General features: G+C 63.0%; 1 protein-coding gene across 4 annotated transcripts in view; it reads right to left on the bottom strand.

Annotated features, from left to right (window-relative positions):
* Positions 1-13,600: 13,600 nt before the first annotated feature.
* Positions 13,601-23,657, bottom strand: part of Mob3a (MOB kinase activator 3A) — a 29,203-nt gene continuing 19,146 nt past the window's right edge. For all 4 annotated transcript variants that reach the window (XM_026414724.2, XM_026414725.2, XM_077795864.1 and 1 more), the window contains 3 exons: positions 17,561-18,090; positions 15,395-15,597; positions 13,601-14,668 (listed from right to left, as the gene is read on the bottom strand). In XM_026414724.2, coding sequence (XP_026270509.1) covers positions 14,639-14,668; positions 15,395-15,597; positions 17,561-17,981 — 654 coding nt within the window. In that variant the 5' untranslated portion in view covers positions 17,982-18,090 and the 3' untranslated portion in view covers positions 13,601-14,638. The remainder of the gene's footprint in view (positions 14,669-15,394; positions 15,598-17,560; positions 18,091-23,657) is intronic.

Below are 23,657 nucleotides of genomic sequence, written 5' to 3'. Positions count from 1 at the left end.
GCCGAGAGGAGCCGGGCGCGCCGCCGCCGCCGGCGCTTTTATAGGCCCTGCCCGGCCTGGCCCCGCCCCCACGCAGGACACGCCCCCCAGTGCAGTGAGGTGGAGGGTGGAGCAGTGCGGCTGCGCGCTCTAGGAGCGGGCGGCCCCGCGCCGGTTCTCGCGCGCGCGCTTGCGCAGTCCGCGTATGGCGCTGAGGGTCGGGGGGAGGGGCTGCTATCGCGGAACCCAGGCAGGCTTCCTGGTGGCGTCAGCCTGAGTGGACCTGCCTTAAGCTGCTTAAAGCTTGGGGTCCGGCGAAACTCTGGCAGTGACCCGATCCTTCTGTCTGGCCCCTTGCAAGGCAACACCCGGAACCTTAGCAACGCCCCTGCTGTGCAACCTGCTATGGCTTTCTCTTGCCAGTTCCTTGATGCTCCGAAGCTGACCCCCTTGCACAGTCCCACCAGGATTACCCCAGCTGGGCCACTTCTAGCCAGGCTGACCCCCTTGCACAGTCCCACCAGGATTACCCCAGCTGCGTCACTTCCAGCCAGGAAGCAGGCACCTCCGGTTGTTGGCAGAGAAGAAGGTGTGGGGACTGGGGTCTGTGAAACAGCATGTCAGGGAGGAGTGGGAAGGAGCTGCTGGGGTGCCGGAGGCCGGGTCCGGAGGTAAAACCCAACCAGACCAGTAGAATCCACCCCTGTCCTTGCACCTGGCCCCTCTTGAGGTCCCTGCCTTAGCACTGAGGGGCTTCGCCAGCTGTGATCCCAGTAGTCCCTCCACTCCGACCCCGTCTTGTCCCTCCAGAAGCCTCCACCACCTCTCTGTGCTGGTCCTAACCAGGCCCAGAGCTCAGAGGTGCTGGAGCCCATGGACCTGAAGTTGGATGGGCCCCTTCCCTGCTGGGCGGCCTCTGTTCACTGCCCTCCAGACCCCAGCTAAAGCCACAGGGGCATTGGGAGGAACCTGCAGGGGGCTCTCCACTCGTCCCAGCCATCCCCAGGGTTGATGCTCCACAACTGTTGGCCAAAGATGGTCAGCAGGGAGCCCCCCACTTCCTTGCCTGCTCTGTGTGTGTGGATGTGTGTGCGAGAGAGAGCGCCTGTGTGCGTCTGTGAGTCTGTGTGTGAGTCTGTGTGTGTGTCTGTGTGTCTGTCTGTGTAGGGCTGCTAGGTCGCCTGCCCAGGAGAGACCTCAACCCCTCCTCCTCCCCACATCCCCCTTGCCTGGCTGTCCCCTCCCACCCCTGGGTCCAGGTCAGGGACTTCTCTGTGTGTCAGGGTCAGGCTTTGCTTTCACATGACTGTGCTTTTGTGTGTGGGCAGGAACGGATGGGCCCCTGCCCCCCCTCCAGTGTCAGATCCAGAAGAGCTTAGATCTGTCCCCTGCATGTCCAGGACCCCAACATAGGAATGCTGGCTGTAGTGTGCGCGTGTGTGAGCGTGCACCTGGGTTGTGTAGGTGTGTGGGATGGCTGGCTGGCTCTGTGAGACCCCAGAGTGAGAGGTCAGGCTGGACTCTGCACCTCTCCCACACACCACCAACCGGTGGGCGGAAAGGCCATCCCCATGAATGTCTGTCCCTCACCTGGCACAGCTTGGGCCCAGCCCAGGAGGGGTATGAGCTCCCAAAGACTCAAGTAGCAAATGACTGCAAGCCGGGCGATCTCAACAGTGGGAATGGACGCTGCTGTGCTCGGGAGCCCAGAGGTCTGAGACCCGGGCGTGCGCAGGGCTGCGGTCCCACCAGTGGCCAAGGGAGGACCCTTTCTGCCTCTCCCAAGCCCTGGGGCTCGGACAGCCCCGGCTGGTGCCTGCACGGCTCCAGCCCCCGCCTGTCTTCCTGGGGCATCTCTCCCCATCCTCCCCAGTGTGCCTCTTCTGAGGACAGCTGTCATGTGTCAGCACCCACCTTGGACAGAACCGCCCTCAGGGCTACACCTTTACTCCTCACACCTGCAAAGGCCCCGTTTCCAAATGAAGTCCCCCTCACAGGTGCAAGACTCAGGACACACACGGGTTTTCCTGGGCACACAACTCAGCTCATGGCAGTCAGCTGAAGCATTTCCTGGGGTGACTGGGATGTGTGTTCTTGGTTGGGGGGTTAGCTGTGTCCTCCCTCAAGTGGGACCCAAGTGAGTTTGTCCCTCATGCAGCCACAGGGAGCAGCCCTGGAGTGAGGTCTCGCTCAGCACCTTGGCTCGAGTCCAGCCAAGCCCAGGTATGGGCCTAGTGTGGGAGCCGGAGCGGATGGGCCTGCTCCCCAGACCTGAGCCAGGCCCTGTCCTGTGCATCATGGTAGTGTGTGTGTGTGTGTGTGTGTGTGTGCGTCTGTGTGTCTGTGCGTCTGTGCGTGTGTGTCTGTGCATCTGCTGCAGCCCAGCAGGTGGGTCCCTTTAGAAGTCTTACTCTGTGGGTAATAAAACTGAGGAAATTCGGACCCCTGGCCTTGGGTTCCTTCTGCCCAGTCCCCCTGGCACTGTGGATGGTGTCCTGGGCACTGCAGGGCACTGAGTAGCATCCCTGGCCTCCACTCCAGACCAGGACACCCCTGTTGTGACATCTGCACATGTGCCCAGACATGCTGGACGCTGAGGGTCACCCAGCTGAAACCTCTGCTTCCACTCTCAGAGAGAGCCAAGCCCCGCCTGAGGACCAGGAGCCAAGCCAGGAGGGTGACCTGTGTGTGTGGGGGGGGGTGCTGGGAGGACCTGGTGCACACACACGGCTCCCTGTGTCCGAGGCAGTCTCCCACGTGCACGCACGTCCACGGCGCAGGCTAGAACACACAGGGACCCACCTAGGCCCCTGCAACACTCATTTCCTGGGTTGGGGCAGGTTGGAGACCCCTACAGACTGGCTCAAGCCCCTCAGTCCAGCACCTGTGATGGGGGTCCTGGCCAGGGTGAGGTGGCCCTCCCACAGGCGGCCAGGCCCTGATCCAGGCCCTGGGTGCAGCCAGTGGGAACAGGAAGGGTGGCCACCTGGCCCGGCTGCTGCCGCTCAGCCTGCCCTGTCCTGCTCTGCCTTGTTTGGGGCTGGCCGCTGGCCATGTTTCTTCCCCACAGATGCCCGTTCATAAGCCAAGCTCCCAGAGGTGCTGGGTGCCCAGGGGCCTCCACGTGATGGTGGCCAGGGCAGCAGGAGGGCGGCTGGCTCTGCCTCAACCCCAAGGGTCTGGCAGGCCTCTGGAGAAAGACCCCATGTCTGGGGAGGCATGGCTCCCTGGCAGGAGGCAGGAAGCGAGGCTCTGGATCCTGTGGCTGGGCTGGGCCATGGACGTGACCAGGGCAGGTCCACCAAGGGCAAAGAACAGGGGCCCAGCGCAGCAGGCTGCACTGGCAAGGCCCAGGAGGGGTGCCCGCCAAACCCCAGGAGAGATGGCCAGCCCTGGAGGAGACTTAGGGCTGACCTGGGGAACTGACAGCCAGAGGCCATCGGGCAGAAGGTCCTGGAGGTGCTGGCCCCGAAAATGAGAACAAACAGGAAGTAAGTGGAGGGTCACACTCTGGGGTGCCCTGTCGTGCCTCAGTGGGCAGGGTTCCCTGGCCTCCATCCTGTCCTTCCTCCCACCCCTGGGGGTCCCTCTGTCCTGGCCACTTCCTGAGCCCCTGTCGGGAAGGACCGTTTCTCTCCTCTCACCCGGGGCAGCCTCCCTCCCTGGCCAAGGCGCCTTCCCAGGCTGGGACCAAGCCCTAGTAGTGGCTTCCTGTGTCCACGCAGAGGGCAGGCCTGAGGCCCGGCCTGTGAGCCCACGTGTCCCCCACCCAGGCTCAGCCACATGCTTGTGCCCTGGCAGCCTAGCCCTTCCTGACCTGGACACCAACAGGCATCGATACCCCAGGCAAGTGACTGACAGTGGACGCAGGCCTTGGCCCCCATCCCATTTTAGGGTGCTCTGGGGGCAGATCAAGCCCAGGGAGCCAGAGTGGTGGTGGGGGCTGGGAGACCACTCAAGGGGGGCCATGTGGATGGGCTCCAGGGCCCTCCCAGCCCAGGACTCTGCTTTTCCTCTTCTCACGTCCTTGGGGACCCTCACAGGCCCCATGCGCACCTGCTGTCTCCCTCTCGGTCGTCAGCACCCGCCTCTTCCCACGAGAGACCCCAGCCAGCCTGGCCTGGCCCTCACTCTAGCTGGCCTGCCAGGTGTCCCATGACCAGGGCTTCCTGGACCCTGGCAGAGAGGCCAGGGTTCCACAAAATGCCCAGGAACAAGTCCCATTTCCTGAGGGTCCCAGGATGTCCTGGGCTCCCGTGCCACCTGTCACCTTCTCAGTCATTTGCCCCACAGCCAGGAAGGGAACCCTGTGCATAGGGCAGCAGAGGTGGACGGTGATGCCCAGGTAAATCTGAATTTCAGATAAGTAACAAATTTTCCGTAGACATCCCAGGTGTCCGTACGCCCACGCATAGATGCCCCCAGGTGAGCGAGGGTTCCTGAGGACCTGAAGTTCACCTGTGTTGTCTGGCAACCCTACTGGAGGGTGGCGGTAAAGATCCTTCCCCTCCTGCAGCCTAGAGACCGTGTGGTGTGTCCCTGAAGCAGATGCCGCAGACAGGCCATGAGCCTGTGGCTGGGCAGGCAAAACAGGTGGGAGTGACAGTGGGTGCTGGGCCTGCGTGCACCCCTGCGCACACGCAGAAGTGGGCACCAGGTGCGGTGTCGGGTTCTTGGATCCTGAGCTGCACACATGAACCCTGGAACAGGAAATAATTTAAGTACAGGCAAGACTTTACTAGGGGTGGGTCGGGGCGGTTCTGTGGTGTCTGACGGCACTGGGGGACAGAGACCCCAGGCTGACTCGGCAGAGGATGAAGGGGAAGAGCTTTAATGGCACCCATGGGGTAAGCAGGAACTCGGTCTCAACTCCCCATGTGCAGAGGCAGAACTCTGGTTGCCTGTGGCCTTCATCAGACTTCATGTGCAGCAAGTCCCATGTGTGTGATCCAGGGGCCAAGGCCACCTTCCGTCTCCAGCAGGGTGTGCACTGCATTTGCTAAGGTGGGGGGACTCTGCCTCACTTTGGTGAGGATTCCACACACGTTGGCCCCTCACCTGGAATTACCCTTCTCTTCTGGGAGCCTCGAATCTTACTGTTTTCAGAATGGGGCAGACCGTGCTCTGTTGGCCGCTGCTGACCGAGTCCTCTCAGAAGGCTGGCTGACTTCTCAGCCTCCCGTCTCCTGGAGTGTCATCTCACTCCCATAACCTGAGACGGGTTTTCTAGCACTGCTGTTAGCCCACAGGACACAGAGCCAACTTGGCTGTCGAGGGGAGTCTTGCTGTTCACGGGCACCTGCCTGTGTTGCTGGGACTTTGCAGCCTCCTCACAAGACTGAGCTGTGCTTTTCAGGGGGTGGCTAGCTTCCCTCCTGCTCTGCTCAGAGCTGGCCAGCAAGGCTTAGGAGATGCAGGACTGCCCTCAGGCACCAGCAGGTGTGGGAGAGCCAGATGGCAGCACCCTAGCCATCACAGTTAGCTCCTGGGAGGTTGGATTTCCAGAGGTGGAATCAGGTGTCCAGGCCCAGCACCCAGCTTAGACTGCACCCCCACCTCATCCAGGGATGGGGACCACAGCCCCAAGGAGGGTCCCTAATTAAGTGAGGGGCATGGCACAGGCCTCCTGCTGAGCTGGCATTCCTGGCCGTGGGGCCATCTGATGCAAGTGGCTGTAAGTGTCCCTTCCTGCCGACTGACTCAGGCATGCTCGATTCCAGTGGATCAGCAGTGCTGGGGATGGAGCCAGGGCCTGCTGTCCTGGACTGGGGGTGGGCCGCTGGGCAGCCCTGGGGCCTGTCCTGCTCTGACCGGGTAGCATCACATGTCTGGACTCTCTGGGGGTTGGTCACTGCACAGTCCCCAAAGGAGGCATGGGGGCAGGGCTATGTGGCTGGGCAGGGCTGGCCCAGCAAATGGGCAAAGGCCACCACCCTGCCCCAGTAACTGAGGTCCAGGCACCTGGCTTGTCATCTGACTTCCTCCTGCCACATCCTCTAAGTTATACCCACTGATGAAACCCACAGGACACCTGTGTGGCCCTCAGGGAGAACAGGAAGGACTCGGCTACCCACCCAGTCCCAGGGACCAGGGGCATCACATCCTACAGCTCCTACTTTGGAGAGGGTGCTTTCAGGGTACCTGTGCAGATCCTGGGAGGTGACTGGTACTTTTCCATGGCAGAAGAGACTCTGCAGGTGGGATCAGAGGAGACCCTGAGCTGGGGTCACCCTGTGGTCACCACAGGTCCCATGAGAGGACGCAGGAGGGTCAGAATCAGACAGTCTGGGAGACACTGCTGCTGGCCCTGGAGCTGGAGGAGGGGGCAGGAGCTGAGGGTTGAGGGGGCTTAGGAGCTGGAGGAGGGGGACATGGACTCTCCGGGGCCTCAGGAATTCTGGGAGGCCCCAGGTCTTTGAGGGGATCATTTGGGGCCCCTTCAAGGTCCTGAACTTGTGCTGACTTGTTGCAGCAGCCACAGGAGACTCATCCAGGCAGGAACAGGGCGGCATTCCCCATTCCCAACTTGCAAAGGGGGAAAGCAAGGAAGGTCCAGCCAGCTGGTCCCCGACTGCAGCAGGCCCCCCGACCCCAGAGCTGGGGACCAGGCAGCGCGCGGAGACCTGCCGCTGCCTGGGCTGCGGTGTGAGGATGGGCCGAGGTCTGGCTCAGGCTGCCTTCGCCCTGGTGCGTGGATCTGCGGCGCTGCCAAACCCTCCAGCGACCTACCGCCGGCGGCAAGGCCACCGGCCACCAGCCTGCCCGGTCTGCGGGGTCTCCACCGCGCCACACCCTTTTCCACTCTGTGGACGTGCCTTTCGGGAGGACGATCTCTGGGGCTCAGCTCGCTCTCCGCCCCAAGGTGACGGGCGGTGGAAGATGGGACACGGCGGACCCCGGGGAACCGCCTGCGAGCCTCGGGGAGTCGTAGCGGCCACGCGCATGCGCGTTGGCTCGAGGGCGGGTCCGGTTGCCAAAGAAACACGTTTGCGTCATCGAACAGGCGAGTCTCCCGGGCTCCAGGGGTGAGAGGCGGTGCCTGGGTGCTGGACCAATAGGATTCCAGGGACTCGAAGGGCGTGGCTAACGCCCAAGTCTACCCAATGAGACAGTCGTAGTCGGGCCGGGCCTGCAGGACCGGGAACTTCTTAAAGGGCCTGCGACCATCCCTCCGCGCCTCGCTGGCCCCTGCTTTTGGGCAGAGACGTTGGGCCCCTGGTTGTGGTCAACGGGTCTGGCGAGGTCAGCCTCTCCTATGCCCGGCTGTACGACTGACTCCGGGCCAGGACTTTGGCCTCCTGGGCCTGTTTCCCCTGGGGACCAGCTCCAGCAGCTCTGACCAGGTGGCCAGGAGACATCCCTTTCAAGCACCCCTACCTTGCTGGAGGGGCAGGTGGTGAGGCTCTGAGCCACCACTGGGGGTGCAGCAGCCAGGCAGTAGTGTCCCCCAGGACCACCCGGACAGCCCTCCTCTGCGCTCTTCTTGGCCATCAGCCAAAGTCAGACCTTGCGCGAGGACACCGTGAAGGGACTTCCGAGTACCCCTGGAGCCTGCTCGGGGTGGCTGTAGGGAAGTGGACATGCTGAAGGCCCAGGGCTCAAGTCGAGCTGGTTCCTTTTGTCACCTGAGGCGACCAATTCACAGGTTCCAGGGTGACCATGTAGATGTCTTTGGGAGCTGTGATTCAGCTAACTGCAGGATCCTTAAGACCCCAAGTTCACCTCCCACCGGGACCCTCTTGAACCCCACTTCCTTCCTACTGGAGCACTGGGGGGTCTCCTGTCTGCAGCCCCTACCCGCACCTCCATGTCGGACATTCCTTGAGAGAGCTTTTAAAAGGTCCATATTCTTCCTGGGCACCCAGCTGCTTGGGAGGCAGAGGCAAGAATGTCAGGCTCAAGGTCAGCCTTGGCAACTTAGGGAAACCCTAACTACTCATGAGCTTCTGTCTCAAAACACAAAGGGCTGGGGATGTGTTGGTGGTAAAGTGGCCCTGGGCTCAATTCCCAGTTCCACTAATAAATAAACAGTCTACATTTCTCTGGGACTTTCATTTTTTCTGATACACATATTTTTCATTACAGAAATACACAGAAGCAGTCTGATGTCTGCACTCGTCTTCAGATCACCACCGGACAGCCAAGCCAGCCTTCAGTCCCATGGGATTAACAGACATGCCAGAAAATCGGGAGTTAAAAAGAGAACGAATGGGTCTTCAAGGCTGTAGGATGAAGATAGCATAGCTGGAGGCCGGAGTCCGGGAGGCAGGCTGACCCTGAGAGACCAAGAAGTCAGAACCAGAAAGACAGGGTCACCAAGCCTCTGAGACAGCCAATACTCTGTCCTGCTCTGAAAATATGACCAGGGCCTCTCCCTGCCATAGCACATGCCTAGAAGGCCCATTCCTGGGACAGGGCCACATTGGCTGTATCAGCTTACAAAGTCAGCCCCGAGGTGGGGAGTACCATGCGACTCTAAGGCTCCCTGGTGTGTGCCAAGGTGTGGTGGAGCGCAGGGCAGCTGAGACCCCACCTCCACAGGCCGTTAAGAGGTGGCCCCATGCCCCTTTGTCCTTAGTTGGAGTCAGCCTGGAGCTACTGTCCTCCTGGGCTTCCTTTTAGGCTCCAGCTTACAGCTGAGGGGCCTCATTCCTGTGTTACTTGTGCTTTTGTGAAATTCTGATACAAAGAACCCCGGGAGGCCGCACTGGGGATCTGCCCCTGCCCGCCTGGGCAGCTAGCCTCTGTCCCCACACAGTGTCTCCTCGGGTTGCGGTCCAGCCTCCAGTCCCCCTCGCCTGTCTCGCCCCTGGGCCCTCGAGGTCCTGCTCCTCACCTCACACCTCATTTCCAAGATGTCTGCACCTCGACATCCAATCCCTTGGCATATCTCCCCCTGAACAGGCCTTTCCCAGGGGGAACATCTGGTCTTCACTCTGCTCTGAGTCCCCACCGCCCCAAGCCCCCCGCAGGTCCTCAGCTGCTCCGCCCGGCCCTTTATTTTTACGTGTCTGTCTTCTGCAGCGCCGGGATGAACCCGGGTTCTCCCTCTGGTCCTTTAAGTCTCTGCGCCCCAGGCTGGCCCCCGCCACCCTTCCCTCTGCCCCGTGGAGACAACCCCGCCCAGGGCTATGTGGGTGCAGGCCGGGCGCTGGCTTCCTGTGGCTGTGACAAATGGCCGGCCCAGCTGCTCCATCCTTCTGATGGCGAACCCCTACCCTCTCCACCACCCCAACAGCTGGAGCCCAGCTTGCCCGCCCCCCCAACCCCAGCCTTGTTGTTTTTTTAAAATATTTATTTATTTTCAGGTGTAGATGGACACACACAAGGCCTTATTTTTATGTGGCACTGAGAATGGAACCCAGGTCCCGCCCGTGCCAGGCAAGCGCTCCACCACTGAGCCACAGTCCCCACCCCATCCAGCATTGGGTTTTGAGTGACAGGATTCTGTCTCCCCTGCTTCTCAGGCTGCAGCTAGCAACAGTGAATCTTCCCTCCTCCCTGCTGGCTTCCTTATTTCCTTTAACTATTTTTTGGGGGAGGTACAGGGATTGCACTCAGGGGCACTCGACCACTGAGCCACATCCCCAGCCCTATTCTGTATTTTATTTACAGACGGGGTCTCACTGAGTTGCTTAGAGCCTCATTTTTGCTGAGGCTGGCTTTGAACTCATGATCCTCCTGCCTCAGCCTCCCAAGCCACTGGGATTACTGGCATGCACCACGGTGCCCAGCTCTTTAAACTATTTTTTTTTTAAATAGGAAAGCTACACCTATGTTTACACACCTGTGTACATAACATCATTATTCACAATTACCCAAAAGTGGAAGCCACATAACTGTTCATCAATTAATAATTTAGGGATGGAGATGTGGCTCAAGCGGTAGTGCACTCGCCTGCATGTGTGCGGCCAGGGTTCAATTCTCAGCACCACATACAAAACAAAGATGTTGTGTCCGCCGAAAACTGAAAAATAAATATTAAAAAAATTAATAATTTAAAAGTGGGCCTTCCATACAATGGAGTATTACTCAGCCATGAAAATGAGCCAGACAAGCTGGGTGTGGTGGCCACACCTATCATCCCAGCCACTGGGGAGGCTGAGATAGGAGGATCACAAATTCCAGCCACCTTAGCAACTTATCAAGACCTTGTCTGAAAATAAAATTAAATTAAAAAAAAAGTTTTGGGTATGCAGCTCAGTAGTAGAGCATCCTGGGTTCAATCTACCGCACAGTGTGGGTGGCCTTGGGACTTGGGGAGCCAGACAGAAGGACATGCTGCAGGGCCCACCCGGGAGGTCCCTGGAGTCTGACACCCAGGGACAGGAGGTCAGAGCTCGGTGGAGAGGAGCACTGTGCAGAGGGTGACTGCAGGGGCTCTGGAGTCACCCAGAGGACACCCTGTGCTGTCACCCTCGCTTGGTCACAGCCTCAGAGACCAACACAGCCTCCACCTGGCTGCCCTTCTGTGCCAGGGGCCTTTGTCTCCCGGTGGACAAGTGACCAGAAGGCTGGCTTCTCAGCACCTGTGGGCAGCAGGGGCTGAGGAGGACACTGGGTGGACGGTGCGCTGGCCAGGTTCTGTTCCCAGGAGTCTCAGCAGATGGCCTGGCCAGCCCAGGGGACAGGTGTAGGCTGGGCGGATGCAGAGGGCTGTGCCACTGCAGGCCACTGTGCAGACCCTGGCAGCTCCCTGCATCATGGCCTTCCAGGGACCTGGCCGTGGGGCCTCCGCCAGCCTCATGCCAGTCACATGCTGAGGTCAAGACCAGGGCAGCAGCGGAGCATGGCCAGAGAAGTTTCCAGCAGCTGGTGAATCAGCACTGGGGGGCCCGGGCCTAGGGGCTGGGGGTGGCGCGGGCTGACCGCACCTCCTCTGCTTTCCAGCCTCTCCCGGGAGGCCAGGGCTGTCTCCAGAGGCTGAGCAGCAGAGTGACAGAGCCGGTGGCCTGGGGCTGAGGCCACCTCTGCTGCTTTCCCAGGGGAGGGGCGGCAGCTGCCAGCTGCTCCTGTCTTCCACCCACTAACTGGCTCGGGAGAAGGGCGGTGGCCCAGCAGCACCCCTGGGAGGCCACCCAGGAGGTCAGCAGAAGTACAGAGTGAAGGGCAGCACAGGGCAGCGGAGCTGGACACATGGGGGGCCCAGCCAGCAGGCGACAGGGCATTGCAGCAAGCGCATCCTTGTGCTGGAACGTTGTCCCACGACCAGCAGAAGCACGGTGGCAGCGGCAGCGCCGAGGGACCTGAGGACCTTGTGCTCATTGAGAGCCACAGTGTGTGACCCAGGAACAGGAGGGTGCACAGACGGGAAGTGGACTCCCGGTGCAGGGCTGGGGACAGACTCATGGGTCACGGCTTCCTTTGGGGTGGTGGACCGTCCGGGAGCTGGGCAGAGGCGTCCACAGTCAGTGCACTGAGAACCCTAGACTGCGCCTGCAGGGCGCAGGCGGCAGGTCTGTGAGCCACACCTGGGCCCAGGTGTGCAGCCAGAACTGTGGAGGCACAGGGCCCCCCAGCGACCCAGGCAGCCATCAGGCAGCCTGCCCTCTGTTGGCCAGGACTGGACCTGTCCAGGGCAGGGACAGGTGAGCAGAGCATCAGGAAGGAGCAGAGGACACAGCCGGCAGGAGCTGCCACCCAGCAGGGCTGCGGGGCAGACCCAGGGTGCGGGGTGGGGCAGGACAGGGTTCGGGAGGGGCACAGAGTCAGGGGAGGGCCAGCCCTGGTGGAGGGCGCTCGGCAGTGCTGCCCAGGCAGCCAGGCGTGGCATCCTGTCCTGTCTAGGAACTGAGTTGCTCAGCCAGTGGATGCTGGGCAGGGTTTACTGTGGTGACCCCTGATCCAGAGGCTCTCAAATGGGACTGACCCTGCCACCAGGGGACCCTGGGCCACCTCTTGGGACACGTTTGGCTGTCACAACTGGGCAGCTCCTGGCCCGGAGGAGTGGAGGCAGGGCCTGCTGCCCTGCACCCTCAGGCCCCAGGACGCCACCCAGAAGGACCTGCCCTGCCCACAGCCCTGGGGCCCGCTCTGGAGACTCCCCCAGGGATACTGAGAAGGCTGGGGTGAGGCCCAGGCTGGAGCCCGCCTGTGTGCACAGGCTCCGAGGTGCACTCCACCTCCTACCAGGGCCACCAGAGAGGCCCGGGACGCCCGCAGGGTCCACCACATGGGTGGGGCCCGCCTGGTCCCATGCAGGGATGGGGTGGCTGTGGCTAAGCATGTGGCATCATTAGGTCACATGGGAGACCCATCTGGTCCTGTGCCCTCTCTCCGGATTTGACCAAGCGGAGGCCCAGGTGTGGTGGGGCCAGGAAGGAAGAGGCCCTGGTCCTCTGCCCACATGGGCTGCCCCCTGCTCCCAGCCCCTGCTGCCTGAGGACGCACTGGCACTGGAGTGGCACAGAGGTGTGGCCTTCAGGACAGGAGCCCCTCCCAGTGACAGTCCCCTCTCACTGGGCGGTGCTGAGGACCAGGTATCCAGGAAGCTGCAGCCCAACCCCCAGGGCCTCACTGTGGCCTCTTCCTGTCCACCAGGCCAGCAGCACAGGCCACTGCAGACATTGCACACTGACAGCAACTCCAAGACCATCACCCCCTCCCCACCTTTTTTTTTTGGTACCAGGGATTGAACTTAGGGGCCCTTGCCCACTGAGCCCCATCCCCAACCCTATTTTGTATTTTATTTAGAGACAGGGTCTCACTGGGGTGCTTAGTGCCTGGCTTTACTGAGGCTGGCTTTGAACTCATGATCCTCCTGCCCCAGCCTCCCGAGCTGCTGGGATGACAGGTGTGTCCCACAGCACCCAGCCCCACATTTTTTTACATGTGACAGTTTCAGGGCACCTTAGGAGGCCGAGGCAGGAGAGCTGCATGAGCCAGGGCAGCCTGGGCAACTCAATGAGACCCTGTCTCAAAATAAAATAAAGGGCTGGGGTGGGCTCCGTGGTAGGATGCCTGCCCAGGATGCGCAAAGCCCGGGTTCCAGTCCAGCCCCCCAGAAAGAAGGGAAAGGGCCCGAGGGCTGGGGTATGGTAGAGGGCTGGCCTTGCATGCACAGGCCCCAGTTCTAAGGCCACAGGGCTGGTCGGTGCAGACCACAACGCCAGCCCAGCCGTCCGCCCTGAGGGACCTGGCTGAGCTTCTGCCTCGCCCAGTCGGCAGGTGAGTGGGGTCAGCCCAGTGCCCCTCCTCCGCTGCCCAGATGGTCCCATGAGACTCGAGTGCCCCGATGCATCTGTTTATTTGAGAAACCCCTTGGGGACAGGATGCCCATGGCTGCTGTCACCCCAGACCCTCCTCTGCTGGGAAACGGCAGCACACCCAGCAGCCAGGGTGCCTGTGTCCTGCGCGCCCAGGTGGGAGGGTGGTCTCAGAGCAGGGTGGGCGAGGGCAGTGCCAGGGGGTTCAGGGACCTCCTGGTGCGTGGGCTGCTGGCACAGTGGCCTCCCAGGGCTTGGGGACACGTCCTGTGGCTCCCTGAGCTCCGGGGTCAGGCAGCACAGCGTCAGCAGCACTGCTCAGCTGAGCGCCTCCCAGACACGGGAGGACAGAGCCCCTGGGGCTGGGGCCGCGCTGGGTCAGCAGGGAAGGGCCACGGAGGTGGAGGCCGGGGGGGGGGGCGGGGGGGGCTGGGGGCGGAGCTGGGCCAGGTGAGGAGTCCTTTGGTCATGCCCCAGCACAGCCTCCAAGGGAATCGGGGTGTCCCTGGGTTTCGTCCTGTGGCCCTGTGGGGGCGGCACAAAGGGTTTCTCTAGAAAGTTCTCAGGCACCTGAAAAAAGGCCACTTCCTGCCCCCGGGCAGTCAGTGGAGACATCCAGGAGGGGCTACTCCTGGGCTGATGGCAGTGGAAGGGACATCCTGGGGTCACTAGTCACTAGTTGGAAAAACACCTTTAAGAACATCTTAAGCCAGGGAGTGGCCACACCCGTCACCTTGGTGACTCAAGAGGCTGAGGCAGGAGATGGCGAAGGCCAGCCTGGGAGACCCCGAAGACTCTGTCTCAACACAAAGCGGGCCGGGGGCGGCTCAGGGGGACGGCTCAGGTGACGCCCCCTGGGTTCAACCCCTGGTGCCCCTCCCAAAAGACCTTGAGGGGCAGGACCCCGAGACCTGCAGCACTCGGGCCTGGGCTCCGCAGCACCAGGACACTCGGCCGGGCGCGGGCAGGTGCCTGGGCACAGGAAGGCCCACACAGGGCCGGCCTGGCCTGGTCATCCCCTCTGGGAAAGGCTGGGGGCTCCGAGGGCATAGTGCAGAGCCCTGGCTCTGAGGCCGGGAGAGGCTGAGACGGAGCAGGCCTCTCTCCTGGCCCTGGCCAGGACTAGCCTGAAGGCCACGGTGGGGCAGGGCGGGCCTGGGGGCAGTTCTGAGAAGGGCCAGGAGGGGGCGGCAGTGGCGGCCCCGCCACCTGGCAGGAGGACGAGGTCCACAAACACAGTGGGTTTCCCCGGTTGCTAGGAAACAAAATCCTGGAGTCCAGGTTCAGCCTCCTCTTGACAGAGGAGACTGAGGCCAGGGAGAGGACGTGTCCAGGCTGTCCCGGCCAGCCCCCGTGAGGTGCGAAGCCCTCAGGATGCTCAGCTGCGGGGACAGACGCCATGGACTCAAAGATGCCCTCCTGCAGGCCCCGGAGGCTGGTGGTGGCCCGGGCTCTTAGCGGCACATCCGTGCGGTCATGTCTTTCTGTGGAGAGAGACGGGACGTCAGACCCGCCGACACCCGCGAGGACAGGCCAGGCGGCAGGGCAGAGCAGGGGGCCAGCTGGCGAGGACGAGATCGGCGGCACAGGAGGACCCCGGCACCCTGGACGGCGGGCACAGGAGTCCCAGAGCGCGCCCAGGCAGAGCCCGCGCCCCGCTGCCCCCCAGCCAGGCAGCAGGAGGGCGGGGCTGGCACCGGGTGGGTGCGGGGCTGTGGGACAGACTCGGACAGGAGCTGCAGGGTCCAGCTCTGGGCCTGACCTGGACCTGCTGGGCGCCCCACCCTGGGGTGCCTGCCAGAAGGCGCTCTGTGGCAGAATGAACCCAGAGCAGGGACGGTGCCCACGTCCCCAGAAGCCCAGCAGCACCACAGCCCTGTGACCCCCTTCCAGGCCTTCCTGCTGGAGCTGGTCCCTGTCACCGCATCATGGGTTTGGGCCCCAAACTAAAGAAGGGACCTCACTCTCCTTACCCAGGTTGGTCCAGCCTGGGCAGTGTGCGGCCTTCCTCAGCCTCCACCAGCCGGAGAGCAGGGCGGGGCCGGGCCGGCACGGGGCTGGACCCTCACGCCTCCCTCTGGCCTGTGGTGGTGGCATTGGCTGGTGGCTTCTGAGCCTCTTGGCCAGGGCTGTGGGCACAGGCTGCCCAGAGCCTTCCGAGGCCAAGCCCAGGCCCCTCTGCACGGGCCCCGCAACCCGCGGCCTCTCACCAGCGGCTCCAGCTCCTTGGTGTCGATGAGGCCGAACTCGGTGACGAAGTAGTAGAAGTGCTTGTAGCAGGTGTTGACGTGGGCCTCGGAGCCCATCTGCGCGATGCGGTCGAAGTGGTGGATGTACACGTGCACGAAGACGCGGAACAGGCGCGACAGGATCTTGCGCGCCGCCTGCAGGAAGCTCTTGGGGAACGGCGTGCCTGGCGGGTGGGGGACAGGGCGAGGTCGCTGCAGGCCGAGGGTGCCCTCCACTGGAGCCTCCCGGCCTGGACTCTCAAGGCGCAGGGCAGCCAAGGCCTGCTCCCTGGGCACCAGGACATTGTTGCCCGCAGCTGAGTGGAGGCCGCTGGGGAGGCAGCTGGGCTGTGCCCAGGAAGGAGCCCCTTTCCCCAGAACGAGGGCAGCGGCCTGAGCCTGGCTGGCCCCACCTGGTGATCTCACTGGGGCTGCCTCTGACCCCAGGAAGCGCCCTCGGAAGCCCCCACTGCAACGCCCACCACGGCTCCTTCCCCTCGTCCCAGAGGACTCTGTCCATGAACCGCCCGAACCAGACCACAGGACGCAGAGGTGAGACAGGCGCCCTGGGCTGGACACAGGTCATCCCAGCAGGGCCACCGAGCATCGCCGTGGCCAGGGAGAGACAGACAACACGGCCAGCTGCGGAGCGCCACAGCGTCCAGCCCGCACGTCCACGGCAGTGCTGGGAGCCGACGGGGGTGCCCACTGGCCGCACCCCGAGCGCCGTTTGCTTGATTGGGAGTCAGGGTCTCCCGCGTTGCTCAGGGCTCACGAAGCAGCCCAGGCTGGCTTTGCACTGCCATCCTCCTGCCTTGGCCTCCTGCTTCAGCCTCCCCAGCCACGAGGGTCATGGGTGTGGCTGCAAAACACACACCCACAAGCTGAAGAGCGTCGGCAGGTGGACAGCACTGTGCTTTCTGGGGCCTGGGGTCACTGAATAAACCACACAGATGTCCCATGTCAGAATTCTCAGTAGTTTGTGTACCTGGCCTCTGTGGCAAAAGGGGCTCTGAGGTGGGACTAGAGTCACCGAGGGTCACCACAGTGTCCTCTGGAGAGGAGGTAGGGAGTTGGGGTCAGAGGGCCTGGAAGACCCTGTGCTGCTGGCTCTAGAGCTGGAGGAGGGGACGAGGATGCTCCCTGGGCCTCGGGAGGCCGCCGCAGCCCCTGGGTCTACCCCGGCAGGCCCGACCTCTGCACCCAGAGCGGCAAGAGGGCGCACAAGTGTGTGGCGAGGCACCTGCGTGGCACGAGTTGCCGTGGCCCCTGGACCCCCGGGCGCCTCTGCAGCCACTTCTGAACCCGCTGTCTGAGCCTCGTTTCTGGTGAGAAGTCCTGGGGCGGAGGCCACGAGGGCGGGTCTTCCCCTTTGGGATCAGAGAGGAGCTGGGTGGTGGGCAGTGGCCTCTGGCAGGCTGGGGGGCCCACTCAGAGGGCCCGCTGGCACAGAAGGGCCAGGAGGAAGCTGGGCTGGGGCTCAGGAGGCCGTGCCGGCTCCTTTCCGGTGCACACTGGCTGCAGAGGCTCCGACAGGAGGGAGGAGACCATCCCTCACCTGGTGGGGCACAGAGGCAGAGAGAGGTGGGGACCAAGCAGTGGCCAGGCCAGGCAGGCAGGAGGGACTGTGGACTCCTGTCCCCTCCCATTGCACAATCCCACCTGCTGGGTCACCCCGGGAGGCTGAGGCCACAGCGCCTCTCCTGCAGCAGCCGACCCTGTCCTTGCTGGTCCCTGCAGGGTCTCTCTCAGGTGCCCCAACTCTCACCGGCCCCCAGGGCCGCTCTCTCCAGGGCTCTTTTGGGTGCTGGATGAACCAGGGCCTCACGCAGGCCAGCAGAGCCCCGCCACCAGGGGCACCCCCCTCTCCCTGCTCTTATGGGACATGTGGCCCATGTGTCCCCAGGGGCCAGCCCAGTGCTGTGTGAACTCGAGGGCTCTGCCTGGCCACGCTGTGCCCAGACAGGAACTTTCTGAAATCAGACCAGAGAGGTGAAGCTGTGCAGCTCTGTGACCTCTACAAACCCAATCTGCACACTTCCAGGCAGGGGGCAGGATGCGGAGCACAGCCTGGTCACCCAGGGCTGAGCTGGCCCCGGCCCTCTGCCTGCCTGGTCTCGCGCTGGGCCCTGGCGGCCGGGAACTCACCGACGTTGGTGGGGAAAACGTCCTCGTTGTTGATCTGCACCTCCACCCAGTCCATCAGCAGGTCCATGTACCTGGGGGCAGACAGCGCCGTGGGCTTGCGGAACCGGTGCTCATCCTGCCAGCGGTACTCGTACTTGGGCCCCCCGGACATGATGGGGCAGGACTGCTCTGTGCAGCCGTCACTGATGGTGCCGTAGATGAGGTTGATGCGGTTGAAGAAGTCCACCACGTGCACGGCCACCCAGTCGTTGAGCTCCTCGCCCGGGGGCAGCTGCACGGCCAGCCGCAGGTCCAGCCCCGCGTTCAGCGACGCCTGGGCCCTCTTGTGCAGCTCGAAGCGCTGGGTGCCTGGCTCGAACTTGCGCTTGGGCCGGAAGGTCTTGTCCTTGTTGAAGACTTGCTTCAGGAAGGGGCTGGACATGGTGGCAGAACCACTGTCTTGGGACGCTGCCAAGGACAGGCGGATAGTCCACGAGGCAGGCCGACAGAGGCCCAGGGAGGCCACCAAGCCCACGACTCCTCCTCCGGACCTGAAACACAGTGGGCGGAGGGCTCAGGACGGTGGGGCCACGGCTGCTCCTGCCGTCTGCACGGTGGCCCGGAGCGTGACGCAGCTGCACCAACCGGGGCCTGCTACTCAGGGACAGGTGGCCCTATGGCTATGTGGCACAGCGGGGCCACCCCAGAGGAGGGGACACTGAAAGGCAGGGCCTGTGGTGCCCGGGGCAGCTGGATCCTTTGCTGGGTCCGGCGGGCTAGACCCACCGTGCCCAGAGGCGGCCTGTGAGGACAAGCTGCGGTCTCCGGTGGTGGCCATCATAGGAGCTGCCACATGGGACCTCCAGCCTTCACCAGTGATCTTTTATTTTGGGTACAAGGCACTAAATCCAGAGGTGCTTTATCTCTGAGCCACACCCCAGCCCTTTTTATTTTTCTGTTTTAAAAACAGTGTTAGTGGGCTGGGATATGGCTCAAGCGGTAGCGCGCTCGCCTGGCATGCGTGCGGCCCGGGTTCGATCCTCAGCACCACATACCAACAAAGATGTTGTGTCCACTGAAAACTAAAAATAAATATTAAAAAAAAAATAAATAAATAAAACAGTGTTAGCTGTAGATGACAAATTCCTCCATCAGTTCAGTCTGTCATGTGGCCAGTCTCTCCCACGGACCTGTGACCGAGCCCCCGTTCTATTTTCTTGGGAGACGGGGTCTTGCTAAGCCGCTGAGGTCACAGGTGTGCACAGGTTCTGACAAAGGGTCACTGAGGATGGGAGAAAGACGAATCCTGGGAGGAGGTGACCCTGGGCCAACTGGGTGGTCCTGAATCCAGTGGTCAGTTGTGGGAACAGCTCTGAATGACCACGCCTTCCAGTCCTGAAGCACGAGGCTCTGACCAATCCCTACATTTCGTGGTGACTTGGGAGGGTCTCCGGGTGTAGGTGTCACCCCCCGGGGCTGAGCTGCACTCACCTGCTCCTCTGTAACCTGCCCCTGGCCTCGTCTGAATGGCTTGTCCTCAATAAAAGGGTTCAGCACGTGCTCTCTCTCTCCCTCTCTCTCTCCACAGACCCCCAAGGTCAGAACCGTCACAGGACCCAAAGAAAAAAGTACCTCTGTCTCTGTGTGTTACTTCATGGAGCCCAGTTCCCCTGGGTGACCCTGAGTGTCCAGTAGTGGGATGTGACAGTCAGTGTCCTTGTGAGACGACACAGTGGGGACGCCATGTGAAGAAGGGCACAGCCCAGGACACCGAGGACCATGTGCCTGGGCCTCGGAGGGAGCCGGCCCCGCCCACCCTGACCCGGACCCCTGGATGTCATCAGCAGGCTCCTGCTGCATCACTGGACAGGAGTCATGCTACTCCAGGGTGATCTCAACCCAACTAAGCCACATCTTCAAAGATGGCACTTCCAAATAGTGCTCCACCGCGAGGCTCCAGGCGGACATGAACTGGGGACCTTACACACCTAAGTACAGAAACCTCAAGGAGCTGGGCACCGCTGCCACCTCATCCCAGCTCCGGGGAGGCCAAGGCCGGACGATGGCATTGCTGAGGCCAGCCTCAGCAACTGAGACCCGGTCCCAAAATAAAACATGAAAAGGGCTGGGGCATGGCTCAGCGGGTGTCCTCGTCACATCTGCTGCTCCATACCCGCCCCACACAGAGCCAGCGGCCCTGCCGACAGCGCGGAGCGAGGACCCTCACCCAACAGTCGGGGGAGGTCACAGAGGTCAGAACTGTGAGTCGGGGCATGGTTTAGGACTGTCCAGGCCCAGCATCACCACAGGGTCCTCAGGAGAGGACGCAAGAAGGCCCGGGTCAGAGAGCTGGAGGTGGCCCTGGTCTGGCCCAGCAGGGCCTGCGTCAGCTCCCGACCACAGCTGCGGGGAAGAGCATGCCATTTTCAGCCAGAGCACGGTGACTTCTGGCGTCAACAGGAAACCCAGAGACAAGCGGCCACCATTAAAGGAGGGCAGAGTCACCACGTGGTCACGGCTGCATCACCCAGGTCCCGGGCAAACACAGCCCAGGTGCCGGCCCTCTGGTCCCTTTTGGGGCTGTGGGTACAGGGAGGTGGACGTGGGACAGCAGGGGTTGAGGAACCCCAGGAGGGAAGGCTGGCTGCAGCCTCAGGCCCAGGAACGGGGACGAGCAAGCTGCACTCTTGGTAGGACGGCGGGTGTCAGGGTGAGTGTAACCAGAGAGCACAAGTGTGGCAGGGCGCAGGGAAATAGGCCCCCAGCCAGCCGCACTGGGACATGGTGCAGTGCTGGGGACAGAGGCGAAGGTCCTGGTACACAAAGCCGTGCACATCCTGCTCACGCGCCCAGGCCACACAGCCGGGAGGAGCCAGGCATCCACCAAGAGACTGAGGACAGACGTGACATGTCATCCACCCAGAGCGTCCTCGGCCACGGCAGGAACGCAGTGGCACAGTGGCAGCGTGGATGAACCCGAGGTCCCGGTTCTGAGTGAGAGCCAGACACGCAAGGTCACAGCATGGGTCCTGTGACACGAGACTCCAGGACAGGAGTCCCAGAGACGGGACAGGGACTGCAGGTGCAGGGGTGGGAGGGGTGGGGCATGCTTCTGGTGGGATGGAGTATTCTGGACCCAACCCTGAGGATGCATTAAATCGCTGACTTGCACACTTGACACAGCGAGGTGCACGCACTCAGCCACAGCCACAGCAAGGCTGTCACAGGGCGCTGGCCTCTGTGGCAGCTCCTCCTGGGCTCAGCACTGGCCGGGCTCCGGCCGCACAGCCACAAGTGCACCGGATGAGGTGCAGGCTGACCACCCCCCGACACGGGGGACACGCATGGGGACGTGGCTCCCCGGTTGTACCAGGGCAGGGAGGACCCCGACTTGTCGCTCTGCCAGCAGTGCCTGGACCTCGTCTCAGGCTCCCTGCCACCTGGACTGACCTGACCAGGGCGTCACACCTCACATTGCTTTTTGTGGTGCTGGGGGTTGAGCCCAGGGCCTTGTGCATGCCAGGCTGGCCTCGACCAGCCCCGCGCTATCCCCAGCCCTCTCTATCCCCAGCCCTCTCTACCCCCAGCCCTCTCTACCCCCCCAGCCCTCTCTACCCCCCCAGCACTCTCTACCCCCCCAGCACTCTCTATCCCCAGCCCTCTCTACCCCAGCCCTCTCTACCCCCCAGCCCTCTCTATCCCCCCAGCCCTCTCTACCCCAGCCCTCTCTATCCCCCCAGCCCTCTCTACCCCCGGCCCTCTCTACCCCCAGCCCTCTCTACCCCCAGCCCTCTCTACCCCCCCAGCCCTCTCTACCCCAGCCCTCTCTAGCCCCCAGCCCTCTCTACCCCCAGCCCTCTCTACCCCCAGCCCTCTCTACCCCCCCCAGCCCTCTCTACCCCCAGCCCTCTCTACCCCCAGCCCTCTCTACCCCCCAGCCCTCTCTATCCCCCAGCCCTCTCTACACCCCCAGCCCTCTCTATCCCCAGCCCTCTCTACCCCCCCCAGCCCTCTCTACCCCCCCAGCCCTCTCTACTCCCCCAGCCCTCTCTATCCCCCAGCCCTCTCTATCCCCAGCCCTCTCTATCCCCCAGCCCTCTCTACCCCCCCAGCCCTCTCTACCCCCAGCCCTCTCTATCCCCAGCCCTCTCTACCCCCCCAGCCCTCTCTATCCCCAGCCCTCTCTATCCCCCCCAGCCCTCTCTATCCCCCAGCCCTCTCTACCCCCAGCCTCTCTACCCCCCAGCCCTCTCTATCCCCAGCCCTCTCTATCCCCCCAGCCCTCTCTATCCCCCAGCCCTCTCTACCCCCCCAGCCCTCTCTATCCCCAGCCCTCTCTACCCCCCAGCCCTCTCTACCCCCAGCCCTCTCTATCCCCCCAGCCCTCTCTACGCCCAGCCCTCTCTACCCCCCAGCCCTCTCTATCCCCCAGCCCTCTCTACCCCCCCCCCAGCCCTCTCTATCCCCAGCCCTCTCTACCCCCAGCCCTCTCTATCCCCCAGCCCTCTCTACCCCCCCCAGCCCTCTCTACCCCCCAGCCCTCTCTATCCCCCCAGCCCTCTCTACCCCCAGCCCTCTCTATCCCCAGCCCTCTCTATCCCCCAGCCCTCTCTACCCCCCCAGCCCTCTCTATCCCCAGCCCTCTCTATCCCCCAGCCCTCTCTACCCCCAGCCCTCTCTACCCCCAGCCCTCTCTATCCCCAGCCCTCTCTACCCCCAGCCCTCTCTATCCCCAGCCCTCTCTATCCCCAGCCCTCTCTACCCCCCCAGCCCTCTCTACTCCCCCCAGCCCTCTCTATCCCCCCAGCCCTCTCTATCCCCCAGCCCTCTCTACCCCCAGCCCTCTCTACCCCCAGCCCTCTCTATCCCCCAGCCCTCTCTATCCCCCCAGCCCTCTCTACCCCCCAGCCCTCTCTACCCCCCAGCCCTCTCTATCCCCCAGCCCTCTCTATCCCCCCAGCCCTCTCTACCCCCAGCCCTCTCTATCCCCAGCCCTCTCTATCCCCCAGCCCTCTCTACCCCCCAGCCCTCTCTATCCCCAGCCCTCTCTATCCCCCAGCCCTCTCTACCCCCAGCCCTCTCTACCCCCAGCCCTCTCTACCCCCCCAGCCCTCTCTACCCCCAGCCCTCTCTACCCCCCCAACCCTCTCTACGCCCATCCCTCTCTACCCCCAGCCCTCTCTATCCCCAGCCCTCTCTACCCCCAGCCCTCTCTATCCCCAGCCCTCTCTACCCCCCCAGCCCTCTCTATCCCCCAGCCCTCTCTACCCCCAGCCCTCTCTATCCCCCCAGCCCTCTCTACCCCCCAGCCCTCTCTACCCCCAGCCCTCTCTATCCCCCCAGCCCTCTCTATCCCCCAGCCCTCTCTACCCCCAGCCCTCTCTACCCCCCCAGCCCTCTCTACCCCCCAGCCCTCTCTACCCTCCCAGCCCTCTCTACCCTCCCAGCCCTCTCTATCCCCCCAGCCCTCTCTACCCCCAGCCCTCTCTATCCGCAGCCCTCTCTACCCCCAGCCCTCTCTACCCCCAGCCCTCTCTACCCCCAGCCCTCTCTATCCCCAGCCCTCTCTATCTCCCCAGCCCTCTCTACCCCCAGCCCTCTCTACCCCCAGCCCTCTCTACCCCCAGCCCTCTCTATCCCCAGCCCTCTCTATCCCCCAGCCCTCTCTACCCCCAGCCCTCTCTACCCCCAGCCCTCTCTACCCCCCAGCCCTCTCTATCCCCCCAGCCCTCTCTACCCCCCCAGCCCTCTCTACCCCCAGCCCTCTCTACCCCCCCAACCCTCTCTACGCCCATCCCTCTCTACCCCCAGCCCTCTCTATCCCCAGCCCTCTCTACCCCCAGCCCTCTCTACCCCCCAGCCCTCTCTACCCCCCAGCCCTCTCTACCCCCAGCCCTCTCTACCCCCCAGCCCTCTCTATCCCCCCAGGCCTCTCTACCCCCAGCCCTCTCTATCCCCCCAGCCCTCTCTATCCCCCAGCCCTCTCTACCCCCAGCCCTCTCTACCCCCCCAGCCCTCTCTATCCCCCCAGCCCTCTCTACCCCCCAGCCCTCTCTACCCTCCCAGCCCTCTCTACCCTCCCAGCCCTCTCTATCCCCCCAGCCCTCTCTACCCCCAG

This window comes from Urocitellus parryii, chromosome 3 (genome assembly GCF_045843805.1).
Source record: "Urocitellus parryii isolate mUroPar1 chromosome 3, mUroPar1.hap1, whole genome shotgun sequence".
In the NCBI taxonomy this organism is placed as follows: Eukaryota; Metazoa; Chordata; class Mammalia; order Rodentia; family Sciuridae; genus Urocitellus; species Urocitellus parryii.
Note: the sequence above shows the minus strand (reverse complement) of the source record. Positions and strands in the feature narration are given on the sequence as shown.